The 22619-nt window shown below is 40.5% G+C and overlaps 1 protein-coding gene across 3 annotated transcripts in view; it reads left to right on the forward strand.

Annotated features, from left to right (window-relative positions):
- Window positions 1-22619, forward strand: part of LOC115260992 (uncharacterized) — a 576828-nt gene that overhangs the window by 20416 nt on the left and 533793 nt on the right. For all 3 annotated transcript variants that reach the window (XR_009995597.1, XR_009995598.1, XM_062842280.1), the window contains exons 2-3: window positions 4761-5771; window positions 5854-6175. Coding sequence is in view for 1 of the 3 variants with exons in the window: in XM_062842280.1 (XP_062698264.1) it covers window positions 5011-5771; window positions 5854-6175 (1083 nt within the window). In the remaining 2 variants the exon portion in view is untranslated. The remainder of the gene's footprint in view (window positions 1-4760; window positions 5772-5853; window positions 6176-22619) is intronic.

Genomic DNA, 22619 nt, shown 5'->3' on the forward strand with positions numbered 1-22619 from the left:
GCTTGTTCTTGGAATTAAAAGCTATTTTCATGAGGAAGTCAAAAACACCATCTTTCCAAAACTCCCAGAGCCCCGAACTTTCTTTTGAAATCATTAGCTTCTCTTGGACCGACAGCTTCTTTGAAGAACTTGAGGAGTTTCGCCGAATTATTAGTTTTTTAAATAGTATTTCCCGCTTCCCGCAGACTCTTGGACAATACCCGGACTCCTATAAAATCATAACTTTCTTTTATGAGAATGGAATTCTTGGAATTTCCTACCGTTTTAACTTCTTTATATCGCATGGATTGACCAGGTAGTTCGTTCTTAAAATCTTTGGATTTTTACTGCACTAATTTTCTCTCTAAGGACTGTATCGGAAATTAACTATAAACTTTCACAATCGCCTGAAAAATAATCTGTTCGAAATAAACATAACTTTATTTTTGGAGATACTATATAAATCTCTCAAATAAAGAATGGCAGTTCTGATTTTCAAAAAATAATCATTTAACTTGGACTTTTATCTCAAAGATTGCACATATGTTTTTAAAATTTTGGACACCTCCTAAAAATTTAAAATTGCGAAAACTGTGGGAAAATATTCAATTATTTCTCTTATTTTTGCACAAATATATTCTTTTCCAGAATGCTCATGATATAGGAAAATTATTTTCATTAAGAAAAATTCCCTCCGCAGTTTAGGGCACTTCTTAAAAATAAAAAAGGCCATTTTTCGAGGAGCTCTTTTTTATGCGTCTTTAAAGAACGATTACATTCCTATGGTCGCCAAACCCTACGTCTCTCCGGAACCACCAAGAAGGTATTGCTTCAGAGAGGGGCTAGTGCACATCGCACCCACAAGGTTAGCTGCGTAGCCTGCAGCAACGAACATCGATGACTCGCTTTGGAGAGTCCATCACGGTAGCATGCTGGCGCTTAGCCAGTTTCCCGAGTGGTCCCCGCCACTCCCTTTGTCCTCGGAAGGCGGGCAGGGTCAACCCCGCCCGCGCCCTACTGCTGAGCGGACATCAAGAACTGATGCCCACGTGCAGCCCGATCTGACCTGCCCGTAAGGAAGGGTATCACTACCCTTCAGGCCCTATCAGATGCACCCGTAGGTTGCAGACAGCAGGATCTCACCTACCCCGACCCTTGCCGGGGACCCCTTTGCAACCGCGGGCTCGGATCCAACCCAGTAGACCGACGCCACGACAGCACCACTACCGGGACTTCCTCTCCGCGGCCACTTAATCGTTGTAAGGGTCGATCTCGACCGCAGGGCACCGGTATGACCTACGAAGCCGACTCCGAACCCCTGGACCACCTCTTGTACTGCATATGGACTAGCCATTCTCCGAGTCCACGCGCCACCTCCTCTGTAGCTCCCAGACGATGTGGGTAATAGCCGTTGAAACGGCGTTCCAGCCAAACTCATCCCTACACATCCTCTGGACCAAGTTGTCCGGAGTTGTGTCCTCCCCGCATGTGGCAAGCATGCGGTCACGCATTGTGCGAAAACGCGGGCACACGAACAAAATGTGTTCCGCCGTTTCCTCTAAACCATTGCACACTGGGCATTCGGGAGAATCCGCATGCCCGAAACGGTGTAGATACTGTCGGAAGCAACCATGACCTGTAAGGACCTGTGTCAGGTGGAATGTGACTTCCCCATGGCGCCTATTAATCCAACTATCTACCCTCGGTATCAACCTATAGGTCCACCTTCCTTTGGTGGAACTGTCCCACGTGCGCTGCCATTTGACCATAGAGGCCATCCTGACAGTCCTGCGTATGCCTCTTGTGCCGCGTATTTCGAAGCACTCCATGTCCTCACTGATAAGAATGCTGATAGGCACCATACCAGTAATGACGCAGAAAGCGTCGTGTGACACTGTACGGTACGCGCTCGCAACCCTCAGGCACATAAGCCTGTAAGTTCTTTCCAGCTTCCGTCGGTAGCATTCAGTACTTAGCGCAGTGCCCCACGTTGGGCCGCCATACCTAAGTATGGACGTAGCAACACTAGCCAGAAGCTTGCGCTTACTGGCGTACACCGCAGAGCTATTGGACATCATCCGGGACAGTGCCGCAATAGCTGTGGAGGCTCTTTTACAGGCATAATCGACGTGGCTACCGAAGGTAAGCTTATCGTCGATCATCACGCCCAAGTGTTTGACGGAGCGCTTTGACAGGATAGTACAGTCTCCTACACTGATCTCCGTCTGCTGCTCCGACTTCAGGTTGTTAACAACCGTCACCTCTGTTTTGTGGTGAGCCAGCTCCAGTTTCCTGGACCGCATCCACGCCTCCACAACCTTGATCGAGTGGTTGGTAGTCAACTTTACCTCCTCGATCGTTTCGCCGTAGACTTCGAGCGTAATGTCGTCGGCAAATCCGACAATCACCACTCCCACTGGATACTCTAACCTCAACACCTCGTCGTACATGACATTCCATAACACCGGACCCAGGATGGAACCTTGCGGAACTCCTGAGGTTATGTGAAAGCACTTCCGACCCACCTCCGTGTCGTAGACTAGTACACGATTCTGAAAGTAACTTCCGAGAATCTTGTACAGGTACTCCGGTATCCCCAGACGCAAGAGCGCATCGGCAATAGCAGACCAGCTGGCGCTATTAAACGCATTCCTTACATCCAGAGTCACTACCGCGCAAAAGCGAATTCCCCTCCTCTTAGGCTCGAGTGCTTTCTCGGCGGTTGTTGTAACCGACAAGATAGCGTCTACGGTGGACCTCCCCTTCCGGAAGCCGTACTGGTTACTCGAAAGACCATTTTCGCCCTCGGTGAACCGCAACATTCTATTGAGGATGATCTTTTCGAGCACCTTCCCCGCCGTGTCAATCAAGCATATTGGTTTATATGCCGACGGGTCTCCGGGTGGTTTCCCCGCCTTTGGCAATAGTACCAGGCTCTGCCTCTTCCAAGCTTCTGGGAAAACTCCCTCGTCCAGGCATTTCTGCATAGCAGACCTGAACATCTCGGGAGCCTCTGCAATAGCTACTTTTAAGGCCAGGTTCGGAACTCCGTCCGGACCTGGGGCCTTACCTACGCTAAGGGACTTAGCTATCCCCGCAAGTTCCACATCGGTGACCCTCTCCTCATCGCCAGCCCCAGTCCCCGGCTGTCCTACGAAAGGAGGCCAAGGACTAGGATCATGACGCGGAAAAAGTCCTCCAATGATCCCCTCCAACATCTCTGGAGATTGCTCTGTAGGAGCCATCACACCTCTCGTCTTGGCCATAACGATCCTGTAGGCGTCACCCCACGGGTTCGTATTGGCACTCTGACAGAGACCCTCAAAGCAGGCCTTTTTGCTTGCTCTTATCTCGGTCTTAAGCGCGGCTTTTGCAGCGGCGAACACCACCCGCCGTTCGTTTCGCTCTTCCTCTGATCGTGCTCGCTGCATCCGCCGCCTAGCCCGTAGGCAGGCGCGGCGCAGGTCCGCAATCGCGTCGGTCCACCAGTAAGCCGGTGGCCTCCCATTTCTAGGGTGGACTCGCCTAGGCATGGACGCATCACACGCACGTGAGAGCACCGCTACCAGCTCGTCGCCGTCTAAACCGATTAAGTTTCGCTCACGGCGGAGCGCCTCCCTAAATACCCCTTCGTCGAAGTATGATGTCTGCCACCTGCGAGGGCTTGGCCTTGGCCTGGCCGCCTCTTCTTCTATCCGCTGTCTGCTGTTATTGTAGTCGATACTGTAGCGAACCGCCAGGTGGTCGCTGTGAGTGTAGCCATCATCTACTCTCCAGTTCGAACTACTTGTTAGGTCAGGACTACAAAAGGTCACGTCAATTGACTCCGCTCCGTTTCGACTAAAGGTACTCTTGGTACCGACATTAGCCAAGTCGACATCTAAGATGGCCAGTGTTTCTAGCAGGATCTGACCCCGCTGGTTCGTGAAACGGCTTCCCCATTCCACGGCCCAGGCATTAAAGTCGCCCGCTATTACCACCGGCCTTCGCCCTGTTAGCACGGTCGTTAAGCGGTCCAGCATTTGCGTGAACTGCTCGATCGGCCACCGCGGAGGCGCATAACAGCTACAGAAGAAGACCCCGTTTACTTTGGCGACCACGAAGCCCTCATAGGTAGTAGACACCAATTCCTGCACGGGGTATTTACCCGTCGTCCATATCGCCGCCATTTTTCTGGTCCCATCCGCGACCCAGTTGCCGTTGCCGGCGGGTACTCGGTATGGGTCCGATATGATGGCGATATCCGTCTCCCACTCAGAAACTGCCTGACAAAGCAGTTGCTGAGCCGCATCACAGTGGTTCAGGTTCAGCTGCGTTACCTGCACTGTGATTTGTTGTTCACTGCGGCTTTCTTGAAGGCCGGGCACCTTGGGCCACCCATCGGATGTCTGTTGTTCGAGGATTTCCCGGTACAGATCATGCAGATGGGCGGACTCGTGCAGCTTGCAGCTTTAGTTACTTGCTTATTCCAGTTGTTTTGTATATGAATTGAGTGAACTCAATATTTCACTTCACATGTACAATGATTGCCACATTAGACCGGCACATTATTTACAAGAAATTATTGGTTGTTGCAATGATGAAATTTAAACTCATACTTCTTGTTAAACTTACGGAGAATATCTAGTTTCACTGACTTTGATACATGCTTTATGAATAACCCTAAACGGGCTCAACTCCCTTGGCCAAGATCACACATGACTCGAGTGACCCAAATTTTCGACTCCACAACTGCAGACAACAGACTAATATCGAAAACGATTTCATTCTTCTCGTTCCAGCCGACTGCACTCTCGAACGGCACCAGAAACTGAGCATTACGGTGCACATTCCGCGTTTCAGTAGTAATCCGCGATTGGCGCCAAGCCGATGATGTAATTGTGATTACTGTCATATTTCTGTAAAGAAAAAGCAAAATTCGCTGAAATCAACTGATACTAGAGAGTGCCGAGAAAAATTGGACTTACTTAACATTGGAGACACCGTTAACCTAGAGAGTAAAAATTAAAATTAAATGTTCAGAACCTGACCATGAAGCAAGCAGCAACGCAAAAAGAAATGGCAGACTGTGAAGGTCTTCATCAGAAACAACCGAAAGCAAACAACGGAAGTCCCAGCGGTTCATCTGGTTTATCGAAAGCGAAAGTGGAACAGAACAAAAACTCAAGTCACACGTGTGACAGTGAAAAGGTGACCTTGTACCTGAGTGGCCAAAAGGCAAGTGAATATCAGAGCAAAATGTCCGAAAAAGTGCGGAAGGACTCCACGGAGTCCAGAGAAGTGGTTGCGATCCGAAGAAGTGCCAATGTGATCAAATGTGATAGTGATAAGGAAATCAATTCGCTCAAGCGGAAGAAAGTGCCCTCAGTGAGTCACCCAGAAAACGCGAGTGTCGAGGAACAGGAACCAACGTACGCTTCGGTAGTGAAGCAAACAGACAAAGAAAACGTCCAACCGACAACGACGACTCCTTCGACGTCGGCGTTGGGCGTCAATACAGGAAGTTCAAGCAACAAACGAATGAAGATGGATCCACTAAACAGCGGTGATGGCAAAATAGTTGCCAACAAACCGCCCATTCCGCCGAAACCAGATGGCACCAGACCGTCAACGCATCATCATCACAGCAGTAGTGAGAAAGGTACAGGAAAGTCCAAGAAACAGGTCGTCAGCGATGCACACAATGCGTTGACGGTCCAGAAGCTGCTTGCTCAGAACGAACAGATGAGACTGGAGATCAACGACCTGCGGTCGAACTTGGCCACGGAACGAAACGCTGTGCGGGTTCTAAGGTAATTGTAGATCTAACTATTTACTACATAGGTATTTTACAGAATATTACAAACAGCTTATTTTGTTCATTTTCAATTTCAGGGCCCAAAACGAGTCGGACCTGCGACGCACCAAAACGGAGAACAAAAAGCTCCAGGAAGCGCTATCGCACCAGAAACGGCACAGCAGCAGCAGTGGTCCAACGGGTCCCGTATCACCGACCAGCTCGGTACCATCACCGCCGAAGCGACCCAACCGAGCCGGAACTGGTGTTAGTTCCAGTGCCACCAGTTCGGAGGAAAACGTGGGCCAGGCGTACCCGTCGACGACGTCGATCCACCAGCTCAATCTGGACATTCTCAAGCTCAACCAGGAGCTTTCCGCCATACGAGAGACGAACAAATTTTTGGAGGAGAAAATTCAAGTGAGTAGCAGTAGTGTTGGTAGGGTGTTGCGCGACAATCGTTGGGGAAGTTGAATGCAAGTTGCGATGTTGCGCCGATGGAGAGGCGCTAGGCTGGGAAAACAATGTTGGGATTTTTATTCGATGTACTCTTTCGATGGTTGCCTCTTCTTTGTTTTGTATCGGTCTTGCAGTCTTTGCTGCATAGCGTCTATTTGCTATGCTCGTAGTTCCAACGGTCTAACTACCTTGTACAACAACTAGGTAACTAATATAATTTGGACCCCCATATTACACACTAAGATCAGTTCGGTATTTTTCCCATCTTTTTACTGAGTTCTCAACAGCAGATTTAACTCGGTACGCTCGGTTGTTTCTTTTGCGGATATTCTGTAAACGAGTTACCGAGCTCAGATAATAAACTGTCAAAAGTTACTGATACACGGTAAAAATCGTTACTGAAGAACGGTAAATACGATAACCGAGTGTACCGAGATAAATCTGCTGTTGAAAACTCAGTAAAAAGATGGAAAAAATACTGAACTCAGTGAAAAAATTACTGAGCTGGAACATCTGAATCTTAGTGTGTAGGGTAACGAAATAGAAAAAAGTTTACTTTTCAAAGAAAACTTTCTCACCGCTAGAATTATAGATTAGGGTATAAGACACAAAAGTTTTATACACGAAAACTCAATAAAAAGAATAGAATCGATTTAATGAAAAAAGGACGATTTTAGACGATTTAAGAAAATGCGTATATGAAATGAAAAATAGAAGAACTAAAACTCATCAATCTCAGTAAATTATTGTTCTGGGCTTTGCAAAAGAAAAGAAGTTTGAAGGGAATTTGGATGATCAAAGTTGATTTCATATATTTGGCATAGGGTAAAATATCTTTAAAATCATCATTTTTTATTTTTGTTTTCGATGGTATTTTTCTCATGTGATTCACTATTCCCATATTTTGTAATAAATTTTATGTAGAATATTTCGGCCGAAGACAGTTTTGGACTATCAAGTGTTCGTCGTAGTGCTTTTTCCACTGCAAGAGGTGTCCGTCGTTAACAACGCACATAGGGTCAAGTGGGGTAAAATGCCATTTTTCAAACTTTCATCGTTTTCAATGATAATTAGTCTCATTTGTAAGGCTTTCAAAGTGGTAACAGCAACTAGACAATATTTGCTCGATACTTCAGCAAAAATATTCACTAAATTATTGCATTTTCATCGATTTTTAGCGACTTTAAAAACTGATTCGTAAAACGGAAGTGGTGCAAGAAGACCATCTGCCATGGGGTAAGATGCCACTTCATGAAAACATTCAAAAATTACGTCCATCAGTTTTCGGGCATTTCCGACTCCTTTCCCCCACCCCCTCCCCGCGAAACGATGATCGTAATGCTTGAATAACCCCTAACATGGAAAGCGTAGACATCAACAACCATGCGTCTCCATGCGTGTCTCAATCTCGTTGGAAACACTTGGCTGGTAATAAAATCACCAGAAAACCTTAATTGCAAGCACGAAAAACCGGAAGTTGGCAATTTTCATTGGGAAATCAAAAGGTTTTTCGTGGGTTTCGTGGCCTAGCATCTAGAAGAATGTTCGATGCAAACATATCTTGACACCATTCACCAATAGTAATGATCAAGTCCCATTCAGGGATGATTTTATGAGTTGGCCCATTTTACCCCATCTTGGCATTTTGGGCTTTGTTCCCCTACAGGGAATAGACAAAATGATAGAAGCAGGCAAAATTTTCACTTTTCAAAAAAATGTTCAACTAGCTGTAACTCTCCGAAAAGTGCATCAAATATTCTCAAATTTTCACTGTTAATTGATGAACTAGTTGTTTGTTTATCAGTGGTCCAAATTTGGTATAAATATCTGAAAGTCAACTTTGATCTGTTATATCTCTGCATTCAATGAGCCGAATGCAATGATATTTTGACCTTTTATGACTTATATAATAAACTATGCAAAACTTACAAACTATGTTCTGGCGATTGAATTGTTCCGTTTTCAAAGAGCGAATATCAGCTTCTAACCCATGCCTACACTAATCTCGATCTATGATTCCTTCAATTCATGGTTTATTAAAATTGTATATATGTACTCAGAGTTTTATCTCGAAGTACCCTGTCAAATATCAAATGCGATGAAGCTTCGCTAGTCGGAGTGGAATTGCGGGCTTCGTGGCCGTGCGATTAGCGGCGGCAGTCGTCTAGGCGTATCGTAAGCCTCGGAGTATGGGTTCGATTCCCGCTCCAGTCGGTGGAAACATTTCGTCAAACGAAAAATTCATCGCTGGACCACTGAGTGTTCTGTGTGTTGTCCGTTGTCTAGTGTAAGTAATGTGTTCAGTCTGTGCAGCCTGTGGCTGCAGACGGTGTGAATTGTCTTTTCTAAAAAAAACTACGTAAATCCCATTTCAAATATTCAGAGCTTTCGGCGTGACTGGTTCTCAGTCGCTTCAGTGTTTAATCATTCGCTTTCGGGAACTCAAAATTGGCTGAAGGTTGCGAACAAGGCGTTAACTCAGTCTTTGTTTTATTACGACTACTTCTGTAAATCTCCTGAAACAGTCGACCATAACCAGCAGAGAGTAGCCTGATGCTAGCGAACCCAGAAAATTGACAGCCACTTCAGTCCAAGGTGTATCTTGTTCGCAGCAGAGAATTTGTTATAGAGAAGCTCGAAGAGGATTTTGGTTATGTTTATTTACATCACTCCCAATAACAATCAATATTTGGGGTAAACAAAATTATATTTTCGCGTCACGCACGCAAAATTTGTCTGATCTGTTCAAAAGATGTCAAGCAAATAAGTGACGTTATGCTTTGCACTAACACACTTTCATGTTGCGCTTTGTTTCCCATGTTGTTCTATTTCCTTGAATTTGCCCGATTGGGACCGCGTTTGAGGGTTCAATTGGAACCTTTGATTTCAGTCTTCGCGTATCTCTTTAATAAAATCTCTGGTTCGCAGAGCTTCCAGTAGTCTGTGAATAGTATCATCTTGATTTGCTGCTTCCGCAACTTGGGTGACAGTTGCAGCTTCTTGAATTGACATCTCTACCTACTAGTTGATTAATGTAAAACATCGTTGTTATATCAAAAGGCTTCATGCTGCAAATCGACAATCACGACAAAGCATCGGCTAAAAAGGTTGCCCCGGGTTTGTGCCTAATTTTATAGTTAACGAATTTCACGCTAACTCACCAGTGATCGGACAGCGGTACCCCTTCGAATTACACGCGTGCCGCTATCTGATCAGTTTTGCACATTTTGAACGCCTTGTCACGCCCAGACCTGTGAACGAAAACATGTTCGTGTACGTAAACTTCAGCATATAAGAAGTTCCGTGTCAAAAATTGAGTTCAGACCACCAAAGCAAACCATAGTTACAGCATTTTAAACTTGACCATCTATCTATATATATAAAGATGCAGTGGCATACGTGGGACCGCGCATAACTTGCGAACGGAAGGTCCGATTTTGGTCGTCTTAGTTTTGTTCTCTTAGTTTTCACCCAAGGAAGGTTTATGAGGCAAAAAACATGGAAAAATTGAGAGTTTTTGAAAATCGATCTTCCATACATTTTGACCGGGGATTCAGTCTTGCCTAGAAACTTGAAATGTCAAAAAACGCAGTAGGTAAGACAAAGTTTGCCGGGTACAGCTAGTTTGGTATGAAAATCAGCTTTTGTCTGATCAATTATGCACCAATGCTCATGCTCATGCTCCATTATGCACCATAATAGTCCTGTTCAACGACGTAGGTTGAACTTGCTCGAAGTTGCTGCATCTCGCTCTTACCCGTTGGTTGACAAATGGGTAAGAGCAAGATGCAGCAACTTCGAGCAAGTTCAACCTGTGTCGTTGAACAGGACTTATGTACGATGACACCTTCTAAACTAGCTAAAATCAATTCCATCGTGTTCTGAAATATTACTGGAGCGCAACTGATACCGAACACAAGTCTCTTATATCTAGCGGAAGCTACTGTTGTGATAAAAAAAATATGTTATAACAGAACTTGTTCTACAACAGAACATCTTAATAAAATGTTACTTAAAGAAAATATAACAATAGCAGGATCATAACAAAATATGTTTGCCCAACAAAACCTGTTATGGAAAAGTTATGCCTCAATAAGTTAATAATAACAAACCAAGATATAAAAACAGGTTTTGTGATTCAGTTGTTATAATTTTGATATTCTCCTCTGCTCGGGCGTCTCTCTCTTTCGCTAATAACTTGATCAAAACAAACAAAATCATTGTTCTTTTTGTTTCTAGAGCAAAGTCGTCGTCTTCGCATTTCAACCAAAAAATCTTTGGAAAACTTAATACACTTCCCGCTAAAACACAAAGAGAGGATCGATGAAGAGAAATCGAAAATGTCAATTAGGCCCTTGAATCAGTGTCGAAATATCGCACGCAAAATAATTATTTACATAGCAAGCTCTCGGATGATAATTGTGGAGGTGCTCAAAGAACGCTGAAAAGCAGGCTTTGTTCAACTCACTCAAAGTGCAAATTTTCGGTAATACCAATCCGTGTGGTCAATGATGAATTTCAAATAACTCAACGTACATATGTACAGATGAGTGAATTATTGGTTAAATTGGGAAAAAATCCACAGCTCAGGTGAGATTTGAACACACGACCCTTATTCGCTAGACAAGTGCTTTACCAACTAAGCTACCGAGCCAATTAATGACCCGGCAATTTAGTTGTCATAAGGTTCAATTCTAATCTCATCGATCTATATCATCTGTTGTACAGAGATGGTTATATTTGCGGTTTAGGGGAAGATGATATAGATCGATGATATTAGAATTGAACCTTATGACAACTAAATTGCCGGGTCATTAATTGACTCGGTAGCTTAGTTGGTAAAGCACTTGTCTAGCGAATAAGGGTCGTGAGTTCAAATCTCACCTGAGCTGTGGATTTTTTCCCAATTTAACCGATAATTTATCCATCTGTACATATGTACGTTGAGTTATTTGAAATTCATAAGGCTTTGTCCAAGTTGAGACGTTACACCAACTAGAAGAATTCCATGGGTTTCAGTTCCATAGAGCCGAAGCGGTAAACATGTGGATAGGTATTCAGTTAGACCATGATTCGATTCACGGTCGGTCCAGGATATTCTTTGGGCATGTCGTACATGTTGAATGACTCGATGGTTATTACAAAAACCATGTGTGCAGTTTTCAATATACCATCAGTAAAAATTATCGTTACAACTGGCATTCCTGGTTTTTGTAAGCATTAGTCGAACATTTGTTGCATACAATAAAAGTATGCAACTTGATCGCAACTAATGTTGCACGTTCAACACCAAAAATGTATCCAGGAGCCATCGCAATACACCTTTCTCCTGTCCAGTGCAACACCTTATTGCATTGAAACAGATTGAAACATGTAACGAAGCAATCAATTTGCACTTCATTCACTCAAGTTCCATCAATTATTATCAATTTTTATTATGTGTTAAAGTTAACCCTGACGTTAAAAGCCTAGCATGTAGAAGTTCCAGACCTACACCAATGATGTCCACCACATTGCATCGTAGTGCGATGCCCAACAGTCTACGCGCACGACCTTCCCCGATTAGCGCCGCCGCGATCATGTCGTCGTCGATCACTTCAATTTAAGTACCTACATTCGCGCGACCGTGATCGAGGTCGCGCTGTGCTGTATGCTGACCGTGCTTTGATGATCGTCTCCCGCACAGCTTCTTCAGTCAATTCCGCGATTATTAATGTCAATCTGTATGGCGCTGTTTAGTGCCACTTATTGCGTTCGGGTTTGATTGCATGCACGCAGAAGGGATAGGTAATCAATAATTCGGTGACCCTGAACGGACGGACGGTTGCATAATTTATTAACCGAGTAAAATCCCCCATCGATACTTTCGCGCTTGGTGGTACATCAGCGGTGTTAATGTCGACGTCAGTAGATGTGATGGACTTTCGTGATGGTCTTTTTCCCTTTTAGGTCTGTGGCCCAGGGGTTCCCAAATTATGATGCTTTGTTAATTTGAAGCCGATGGTGTATGTTTACCCCAGTGCCAGAGCACCATTCATGGGCGATGTTCCTTCGGTTGCCCTGAACCAATCAGCGCTCTCACAACCGGGACTCCTTTCGAGATTCTTTCTGTGATGCCTGTAGAATTCTTTTCATAAGCTTCTTCTGAGATTTCTCAGGAAGTTTCTTTTGGGATCTCTTAAGAGGTTCCTCTTGGAATTTTTTGTGGAGTTCTTCTGGAATCTCAGAACGAACTTATGGAGGCTTCGTAGAAGAATTTGTGTAGAAACTTTAAAAACAATTCCAGGATAAATATCAGCCGAGGCCCGTAGTGGAATTGATCACACGTTTGTTTCATGGTCATGGGTTCGATCCCATCTCCGGCACTTTCGTCAGTTGCTTTTTCCCCCTGAGAGCAGCTTACACTGACCCTCTTCTGAGCCCATGGTTCATATGATCCCGGATACTTGGACATCGGCGAACGGCAAGTCATAATGGACCCCCCCCCCAATCGGACTGGAAAATGGAACAACCAACAGCCACACATCAACTTCCTGGTGCTCATCATTCTACCATGATAGGGTAGAAAGTGAAAGCAGCGTAACGGCAACCAGTTCGATATAGTAGAATTAGAATAGAATACATTTAGGCGCTGTACAAAGTGTAAGTACAGCTTCCAATTGGAATCGCTCACGCAGTGCCCTAGTGGACAAAAGAGCTGTAAATTAGGCTAAGTGATTGAAGAATAAAAAAGAGAGGATAAATACCAGAAGCATCTACTGGAGGAATCCCAGAAGAAATTCTAAAAAAAAAACGTTTCGGAAATCCCAGATGATCGTTCCTCGTACATCAGAAAAGAAGTCTAGGCATCTGTCCGCTTGTATGTGAACCAGTCGAAGTCATAGCCATAAGGTCGATTTGTGCTTACATAGCCTAGCCATGAAATACTGCCAATACTGTCTATAAAGGGATGTAGCTCTAATAAATAATTAAAAAATTTGAACCATGTTGATCGATTGTACGACAATTCCCCGAAAACCAATTCCCCGAATGAAGTTTCCCCGAAAGTTATTTCCCCGAAAAACGATTCCCCGAACGAACCGTTTCCCCGAATGTACCGTTTCCCCGAATGTACCGTTTCCCCGAATGTGCCGATTCCCAGAAATATTTATAATACTATTTTTAGTACTGGTTTCTAATCATTTTCTTGATTAATTCCATTGTCTGAACTAGTAATTAAAACGAAGTAGCGAAAAGTTAGCCTGAGTACAAAGTGTGCCGATGTGTAGTGCTTAGAAAGATACCAATATCATGGAAACTTTCTCATCTGATTGATATTGTGAGGGAATTTACCATGAATTCTTCAAGATATAATGTTCTTCATGATGCTTCAAAGAGGTTTGATTTTTTTTTTAATATGGGTCGTTCTTTTTTGTTGTACTGATTGAAAATGACATGGCACTCAATTAAGAACACGCTCATCATAATTTTCCCTTCTTTCATTCATAGGCTGTTCTTTCTCTTTATTTTTGAATTTTCAATCGATGAAAACGCCCTTTAAACGCATAATACCTTTAAAACGAGTCATCGTGATTGTGGTAGTAATCTGCTAAAGTTCATTGTCATTGTAAAACACATGATCCAGATGACTTCAACTTTAAGTCTTAAAGTATTGTTGCTAGCGAAGGAAATCTATGAGCACAATTTTATGTGTATTAACAGGCTTTAAAACAAAAGTCAATGTGATTCAATTTGTTTGACGAACAGATTTGAAGCTAAGCACTCTTCAGTTTTTTTTTTGTAAATCAATGGATCAATCATGACCGAAGTAGCATTTGGAATTGACATTTCTACAGAACATACTAGTAGTAAGATTGCCGGCAATATTTTGAAAGAACAGTATATGATGAAAGAAGGGAGAATCTTTGATGAAGATTTCTACTATAACGCCTATAGATAACTACTAGAACAGTCGGTCACAAAAAAATAATAATAAATATAGCAGCAGTTAAATTACTGATGATTGATTGAGCAGTTCAACTTGAAAGAACAGCCTATGTTTGAAAGAAGGAAAATTTTATTAAATGAAAGGTTATCAATCTAGCCATAAAGACGCTGCTGTATCTTTAGGCAGAAGTATGTCAGGCCGAAGTACGTTAGGCTGCAATCATTAGGCCGAAAGTATTATTACACCGGACGAGCATCATTACGATTTAGTTGAAGGCCGAAGAAAAACCCAGTTTGATCATATATAACCCAATACACAAAAGAATAGCCGACTTCTCAAAGAAGGGTAATCTGTCATGGGACAGTCAGTGGTTTGATAAATTACTACCGTCAATAAGCTATGCAATATCACAACTATAAACAACTGCGTGTTATAAAAAGAGGCGAAATTTTCAGATGGAATGTTGGCAGAGTGATCATTTCCCAAGTAACATTGTTTAGTCAAATACACTAGAAGAGGTTCTTAGAACCATAATAAAACCAAAATCATAGATAGAAAGATTTATGGCGGTTTTCAAAACCTCTACAAGACTAATTGCCTATCAACATGTTTCTTGGGTTGATCATCAGTTCTTCAGTAACAGTATAACATCAACATCAAGAAATAATCTATGTGAGAAAAGGGAAGAGCTTAAAAGATAATTGTAAAATCATGGAAGTATATCCCAGTATCCATAGAATTCCCTAGATTCAAGGAATGTAAAACACTCAGGGGACTCAAACATCTTCTAGGCCTTCGAAAACAAATTTTAACATCGTTTATGAAGACAATTAAGAAGGCGGCCTACTGTCCCACTCTATCCTATGAACTTCAGCTTCGCAACCCATTCGGCTTAACGTACTTCGGTCTGACGTACTTTGGCTAAGCGTACTTCGTCCTAAGGACCGGATGAACCTAGTTGAGCATTGGGTCAATGTTAAATGGCATATGCAATAATCTTTTCGGGGAAACGGTACATTCGGGGAAACGGTACATTCGGGGAAACATTTTTCGGGGAAATGGTATATTCGGGGAAAAAACTTTCGGGGAAACTTCATTCGGGGAACTGGTTTTCGGGGAAATGTCGTACAATCATGTTGATCCCACTATGTAACTATAAAATTTGACGACCACTGTGTCAAGGTGTCGTCGCATTGGTTATGAGGCTTCAGCGTGGAGGAGGCCTCTCATTGTTGGTATTATTACAGGCTCACACATAAAGGATAATAACTCTGCGCGAAGTGTCCGCGTTGGTCCAAATAAGGCACGTAACCTTTCGCGTTCTTTTCGGAGACAATCCCATCAAGGAACAACGCATACACACACGCTCGGGGGAAGTCTGAATAACTACTTATATGGACACTATTTAAATTAATTTAAACAAGTCTTACCTCTGCGATGGTGCTGCTGTCTGGCTTGGCTGGCGCGATGCACCACACGGATGGAGAATTTAAATTGCGTAAAATAATCAAATAATGTACGCTTTGGATCGCTGGAGACGCGCACACGCACGCGCGCGCGGTGGGGTCAGATCGCTGCCGGGGGTCATTTCGTAATTCTGCGGATCGTTTGCAACCGTGTCGCAGCTTAACGAGAAAGCTGGATTTGGGTGAGATGCACCATGTGAGGAATTTTAATCAATTTCAGATAATCATAATTATCGGCGAAAAAACTTAGATGGAGCTTCTGGAGGAATTTGAGAAGGAATCCTTAGAAGAGCCATCGATGGAATTTTCGGAAAAAATCTTCGAAAAGATCTTTAGAAGATTCCTCGAATAAATTGAAAATTGAGTCGTTCTTCGATTACGATTTGGAAGATCCTCTAAGGAAATCTCGCAGATGCTTTTAAGGATTTTTCTGAGAAATCCTCGGATGAACTTCTAAAAGATACATTTTTAGAAGAATTCTTAAAAAAAATCTGAATGACTTCTCAAAGAAGTTTCTGGAGGATCTCCTGGCAAGATTCATGAAACAATATTTAGACAAATGCCTAGGGGAATACATGTGAACATTTCTGAGAAAATCCTTGAAAGAATCCTCGGAGACAATTTTTAAGAAGTTTTCGGACAAATATGCTGTGAAATTTCTGCAAGATTTTTTATGGAGGAACTCTCGAAATGTTTTCTCAATAAATGCTTCAGAATGAGATAATTTCTGGGGGAATTTTCCAAACAAAATACAGTGGAAGTTTTCTAGAAAAAGCTTTGTTGAAACTCTAAGGCAAATTCCCTTTAAAAAACTGTAGGAGGCGTCAGGGAATTTCAGCACCAATTCTCGAAGAAATTTCTAGAACAATCCTTCAGAAATTCCTGAAAAAAAACTCTATGGAATTTCTAAAGAAGTTTTTTGAGGAATTATTGGAGAAATTACTCCTAGAAACCCATATGTTTTGTTTTATGAATTTATTGAAACATAATTTGAGCGACTCTGAAAATGTCCTCTTAGGAATTCCTGGATTCTGAGAATGAAATTGTAGAAATATCTTCGGAAAAAAATATGGAAAAGTCTTTGGGGTAGTTCCTAAAGGAATTGGAAAATAAATGCTTGTGTGACGTTTAGGGTGATTTCTGAAAATATTCCCAAAGTAATTCCTGGGAAGAAACTAAGGTACTTTAAAGAATTTACTCACGATATCATTTAAAGGGTGATACGATCAAAATTTGGTCACACAATTTTTTTCATAACTTTAGACTGCGTACACCAATACAGATGATTTTTGTACCAGTAATGCTACATTATATGTAGCTTAAAATTTCATCAAAATCGACTAAGTATTGGTTGATATATAGATAAAAACCATCGACCTACCTTTTTAAAATTTTGTACAAAGGCGCTCCATAGTAAATTTTCGGAAATTTAAGGTCAGTAGAGCACAATTTTGATTATAGAACTACCAATACTGCTCCGATTTTTATCAAAATTTTACAGTATAGTACTATTATGAAACTATGTTCTTAGTAAAATTTTGAGCCATTTTGTATGAATACTTTCAAAGTTGTAGCAGTTTGAATATGAAAAAAATTGACCGGGTGCCACTTAAGCAAATATAACTTTGTAACGGCTGGATCAAATTGAATGAAATTTTTACACAACATTTTGATATGTATACTTTTCATACAGAAACATTTTCATATAAATTGGTTCAGTATTTCTGGCTCTATAAATAAAAGAGTAAAATGTGTTCTTATTTTTTAATCTTCTTTGTACAAAATTTTCAAATTGCAGTTTTCAGGATTCACAATATCTCCGCAAATTCTGAACCGATTTTGATGAAAATTTTATGGTATAAGCTACATATAATGTACCATTACTGGTCCAAAAATCAGCTGTTTTGGTGCACGCAGTCTCAAGTTATGAAACAAATTGTGTGACCAAATTTTGACCGTATCACCCTTTAAAATCTTACGTTTTTTCAAAAAAAAAACCACCTCAAGACAAAAAAATAAAAAAAAAAACAGAAAATTCTTCGAGGAATTCACTTTTTATGAGGAATTCACTCAAATTTCTACGTAGAATTCATTTGAATTGCTACGAGAAGTTCACTTGAAATCCTTTGTGGAATTTACTTGAAATCCTACGAAAAATTCACTTGAACTCCTACGAGGAATTCACTTTAATTCCTACGAGGAATTCACTTGAATTCCTTCGAGCAATTCACTTGCATTCCTACGAGAAACTAACTTGAATTTCTACTAGGAATTCACTGGAATTCCTGCGAGGAGTTCTCTGGAATTCCAGAGAATGAGGAGTTCACTAAAATTCCTACTTTGAATTCACTGGAATTCCTACCTTGAATTCACTGGAATTCGAATGAGGAATTCACTGAAATTCCTACAAGTAATTCACTGGAATTCTTACAAGGAGTTCACTGGAATTCTTCCGAGAAATTGATTGGAATTTTTGCGAGAAACTACTGAAATCCTAGTACGAATTCACTTGAATGCCTAGGAGAAATTCACTTGAATTCCTAGGAGGAATTCACTTGAATTCCTAGGAGGAATTCACTTGAATTCCTAGGAAAAATTCACTTGAATTCCTACGAGGAATTCACTTGACATTCAGATTTTTTTTTGCAGAAATGCTTTCTGAAATTTTTGTTGGAGCTTTTTAGGAGATTCCTTTCTGGAATTTCTCCGTAGATTCCCTCAGACGTTACGTCAGTAACTCATCTAGAAAGTTTCCACAAGATTCGTCTCAGAAGTTTCTCAAATATTTATCCAGGGATTGCATCCTAAACTTCTCATGGATTCATCAAGTCCTTCCTACGGGGTTCTATCAGGAAATTTTCCAGATACCCTTCAAAGATTCTTTCAGAAATCACTTCCGGATCCCTTCCGGATTCAGAAATCGCCTCATTTCTCCAGAAATATCTCAAAAATTTCATCATGGAATAACTGCAGAGCAATCTTCACTTATTCAGGCATTCCTTTGGAGATTCCTTCGAAAACGCAGTTTATTTAGAAACGTAGTTTAGTGATTCCTTTAGGAATTCTTCCAGATTTGATTCAAATTTCTGCTGGGCTTCCTCCGAAAATTTCTCTAGCTGTTATTTATTAAATTTTTAAGGGATCTTTATTCACTTATACCTTTAGACATTTTGCAAGAAATTATTTGAAGAAATCCTTCAGAAGTATCTCTAGCAGTTCTTCCAGGCTTTGGTCAGAACATTTTTCAAGAATACTTTGAGAAATTTTTATGCGAATTTATTTGAGAACTCCTGCAAACCTTTGTACGCAGTTTCTGCGCGGACTCCTGCAGAAATAATTTCGAGAAATCTCTTTAGAAAATCTTCAAAAAATATTCATGTAATCACCAGGAAATCCTTTAGAAATGCCTTCAGGGAATCCTTGAAAAATTTCTTCAGTATTCTATGTGTATATATGAAGGAATGTCTGGAAAAATTCTTGGAGGAAGCTCTGCGAGAATTTCATGCAATATTTCAGAAGGAAACGCAGGAGCAGTACCAAAAAGAAACCGTTTAGAAATTTCTTCAGTTACTCCTGGAAAAAAAATGCAAGGGGTTCCTTGCCCTTGGAAGAATTTCCGATGAATTTTTGGAAAAACTCTAGATGAATTTCTGAAAAAAAAATCGATGGAAGAACTTCTGATGAAATTTCTTATTGTCATTCTTAGAAAAATCCGTATACTATCGAAGGATTATCTGGAAATATTTCTAGAGGAATTCCTGAAGAAGTTTTAGAACAAATTCGTGGAGGAACTGCTGAAAGAATCCTTGAGATATTTTTTTAAATAAATCTTCTGCACATTTTTGTAGATATCTTTGAGAAATTCCTGGAATATCAGAAAGAAATTCTCGAAGAAATCCTAGAAGGTGTAGCTGAAGAAATTCCTTGAGTATTACCTGGAAAAACTGCTGGAGAAACTCTTGGTGTAATTCTTTTACGAAATTATTAAGAATTATAAAATTATGAAGAGATGCCTTTTCAAATTCATGGATTTTTTGAAAGAATACCCGGAGATAGTAGTTAATGCTTTTTTTTAAATTGAATCCTGGGAGAATGTCTAAAGAAACACTTAAACTTTTGTAAAGTATGATAGAAAAATCTCATGAGATATTTCAATCAGTGCTGTCATGGTGAAATCAGAGCTGGTTACTCAGTGTTTCCGAGTTTCAGCGCCCCTTTGCTAGTACGCACCAAGGAAATGACCTCACTATTGCACCTGGCCAAGAATATCTTTTATTTTTGCAAGAGCTCTCATTAAAATATATTAAAATTTTACCTAGACTACCTCCATGGACACCACCAGAATCCCTTTGAGGATTAATTCAGGATGTATCACACATTTTCTGGAATGCTTACAGAAAGAAGATTCTCACAGGATTTTGGAAAGAATTCTTCTTAATATCATTTAAAAATGCGTTCCTGTCCATGATTTCATCGGAAAATTCTCCAGAGATTCCTCAAGAGATTTTTTCAGAAATTTCCCCGAGAATTTCCTAGAGACTGCTACAGGAGTTTGTCAAGTAATTTATCAAAAAAATCATCTTAACACTGATCCACGGATTTCCTCAGAAATTTTTACCGAAAATATTTGTGAGATTTCTCAAGGAAATCTATAAGAAATTCCTTCAAGGATTGCTACATAAGCTCATGCTTGTATACCTTCATTTGTTTCTTCAAACATTAGTGAAGAAATTTATCCAAAATATTATTCGATTTTTGCAGGAGTTTTTCTTTGAGATTTCTCCAAAAATTCTTTTGGAAATTTCTCATAAAATTCTTCTGGGAATTTTTCCAGGGGTTTCTCCAGGAATGTCTCCAAACGTTTCTTAAAAAAAGGCAATTCCTGGAGATTTTATACTAACAATAATTTGAAGAACCTTTCAGAAACACTTACAGAAAAATTTCTGAATTTCTAAACCATTTTCCTTTAGAAATTCAGAAATGTCTCTATATTTTTTTTTTGAAATTGTTGCGTTTATTTCTTCATAGGTTCATTCACGTTTTATTTCATTTATTCTGGGATTTTGTCGAACATTTATTTAAAAACTCCTCCAGGAAATCCTCAATAGGTTTTTCTCAAAAATACTAAATTTCCAAGAATTCTTTCAAGAAAATTTTCTCTGAACAATAGCAGACGGTTCCCCAGTTTTTTCAAACATTTTTGTTATTTCCTCAGCGTGTTTCTATAGAATTCCTCCCGTTTTTTTTTTGTTTTTATGTGTTTGCGGAGTTTCCATTAGAAATTGCGCCAGATAATTGTTTGAAGATTTTTGTGTGCAAATCCCTTCAAAAATTGTAACAATTTTTTTTTCTGAGAGAGACATCTTACCTGGATTCTTTTAAAAACTTCTTCTTCAGAAATGTATTTAAAGATTGCTGCAATTCCACCAACACCTTTGTCTACGATTTCTGCAGACATTTTTTTGAAGACTTCTTAAGCAATTCCTCTACGGATTCTTCCAAGAATTCCAACAGAAGTCATTCTCACATCTTACGGTGTTTCTTTCGATATTCTGCTAGGTATTATCCTGGGTATTCATTAAGTTATTGCTTAAGTGATAACTTTTCAGAAATTTCTCCAGGTATATTTGTCCATATATTTCTTCTTAGAACTTCCAAAGGTTTTTCCATGAGTTTTTAAGGGAATTCTTGGGGACACCCTCTAGGGACTTTCTAAGAAATTCCTACAGGAACCTTTTGAAGATTTTTTCAGTATTTTTTAGCAATTTCTGGGAAAAAAAATCGAAAAATCCCTTGTGAAATATCTGAACAAACTCTGCAAAAACATCTGAAGACATCCCAAGAGATATTTCAGATGGAACCGTAAGAGCAATTAAAAAAAGAAATATTTTTTAGGTTTCTCAGCAGAAATCACTGAAAGAATTTCTCGAAGAAATCTTGGAGAAACCTAGGGAAGAATTTTGAGAGGGATTTCTGAACAACTGCATGGATGAACTTTTGAAGAAATTCCTTGCACTCTTGGGATCTTTTCGGCGTATCAGTCTTCTCGTAAAAATAAAAAAACTACGGTTTGATTTTTTTTTCTCCATCGTTTCGATCTTTATTGGAACTTTGTCAAGGATTCGAAATAGTTGTCGTTTTTTCGTCAAACAGATTTTTAAACCTTTTAACCGTCATTTGATGTTTAAGAATTCCGTCCGTTTTTAACCGGAAAACCATAATTTTTTTCAAAATTTTATAGTCAGAATTCGGACCACTGTTCGCTACTTCTTGAACACTTTTCAAAGTGTTCAAGAAGTAGCGAACAGTGGTCCGAATTCCGACTATCAAATTTTGAAAAAAAAAAAAATATATGGTTTTCCGGTTAAAAACGGACGGAATTCTAAAACATCAAATGACGGTTAAAAGGTTAAAAAATCTGTTTGACGAAAAAACGACAACTATTTCGAATCCTTGACAAAGTTCCAATAAAGATCGAAACGATGGAAAAAAAAATCAAACCGTAGTTTTTTTATTTTTACGAGAAGACTGATACGCCGAAAAGATCCCAAGAGTGCAAGGAATTTCTTCAAAAGTTCATCCGAAAAGATCCCAAGAGTATAACTGCAACAGTCGTGATTAAAGCAATTAAAATTCCTTGCTAAAATTCCTGAAGCAATCCCTAAATTTCTGAAGAAGTCTCTGGAGATAAAAATATTTCCTCACAAGAATTTCAGAGGGAATCCAGGCAGGAATTTTTGAGAGAAATCCTGAAGGAATTTCTGAAGAGATCTTCAGTAGAATCCCTGTAGAAATCCTAAAATGTACATTTTAATGAATCCATGGAGGAATATCCGAAGGAATCTCAGGAAAATTATTGACGACATCCCAGGAGGAATGCCCTAAGAACTTAATGTAGAAATACCTAGAGAACTGTCTCGTGAAACAAATTTGTGGATTTCCTGAAAAAAAAAAAACTGAGGAATTCAAAGGAAAACTTTTAGAGAAATCCATTAATGAAATTCATGAAGGT

The sequence above is a fragment of the Aedes albopictus genome, chromosome 3 (genome assembly GCF_035046485.1).
Source record: "Aedes albopictus strain Foshan chromosome 3, AalbF5, whole genome shotgun sequence".
Classification (NCBI taxonomy): domain Eukaryota; kingdom Metazoa; phylum Arthropoda; class Insecta; order Diptera; family Culicidae; genus Aedes; species Aedes albopictus.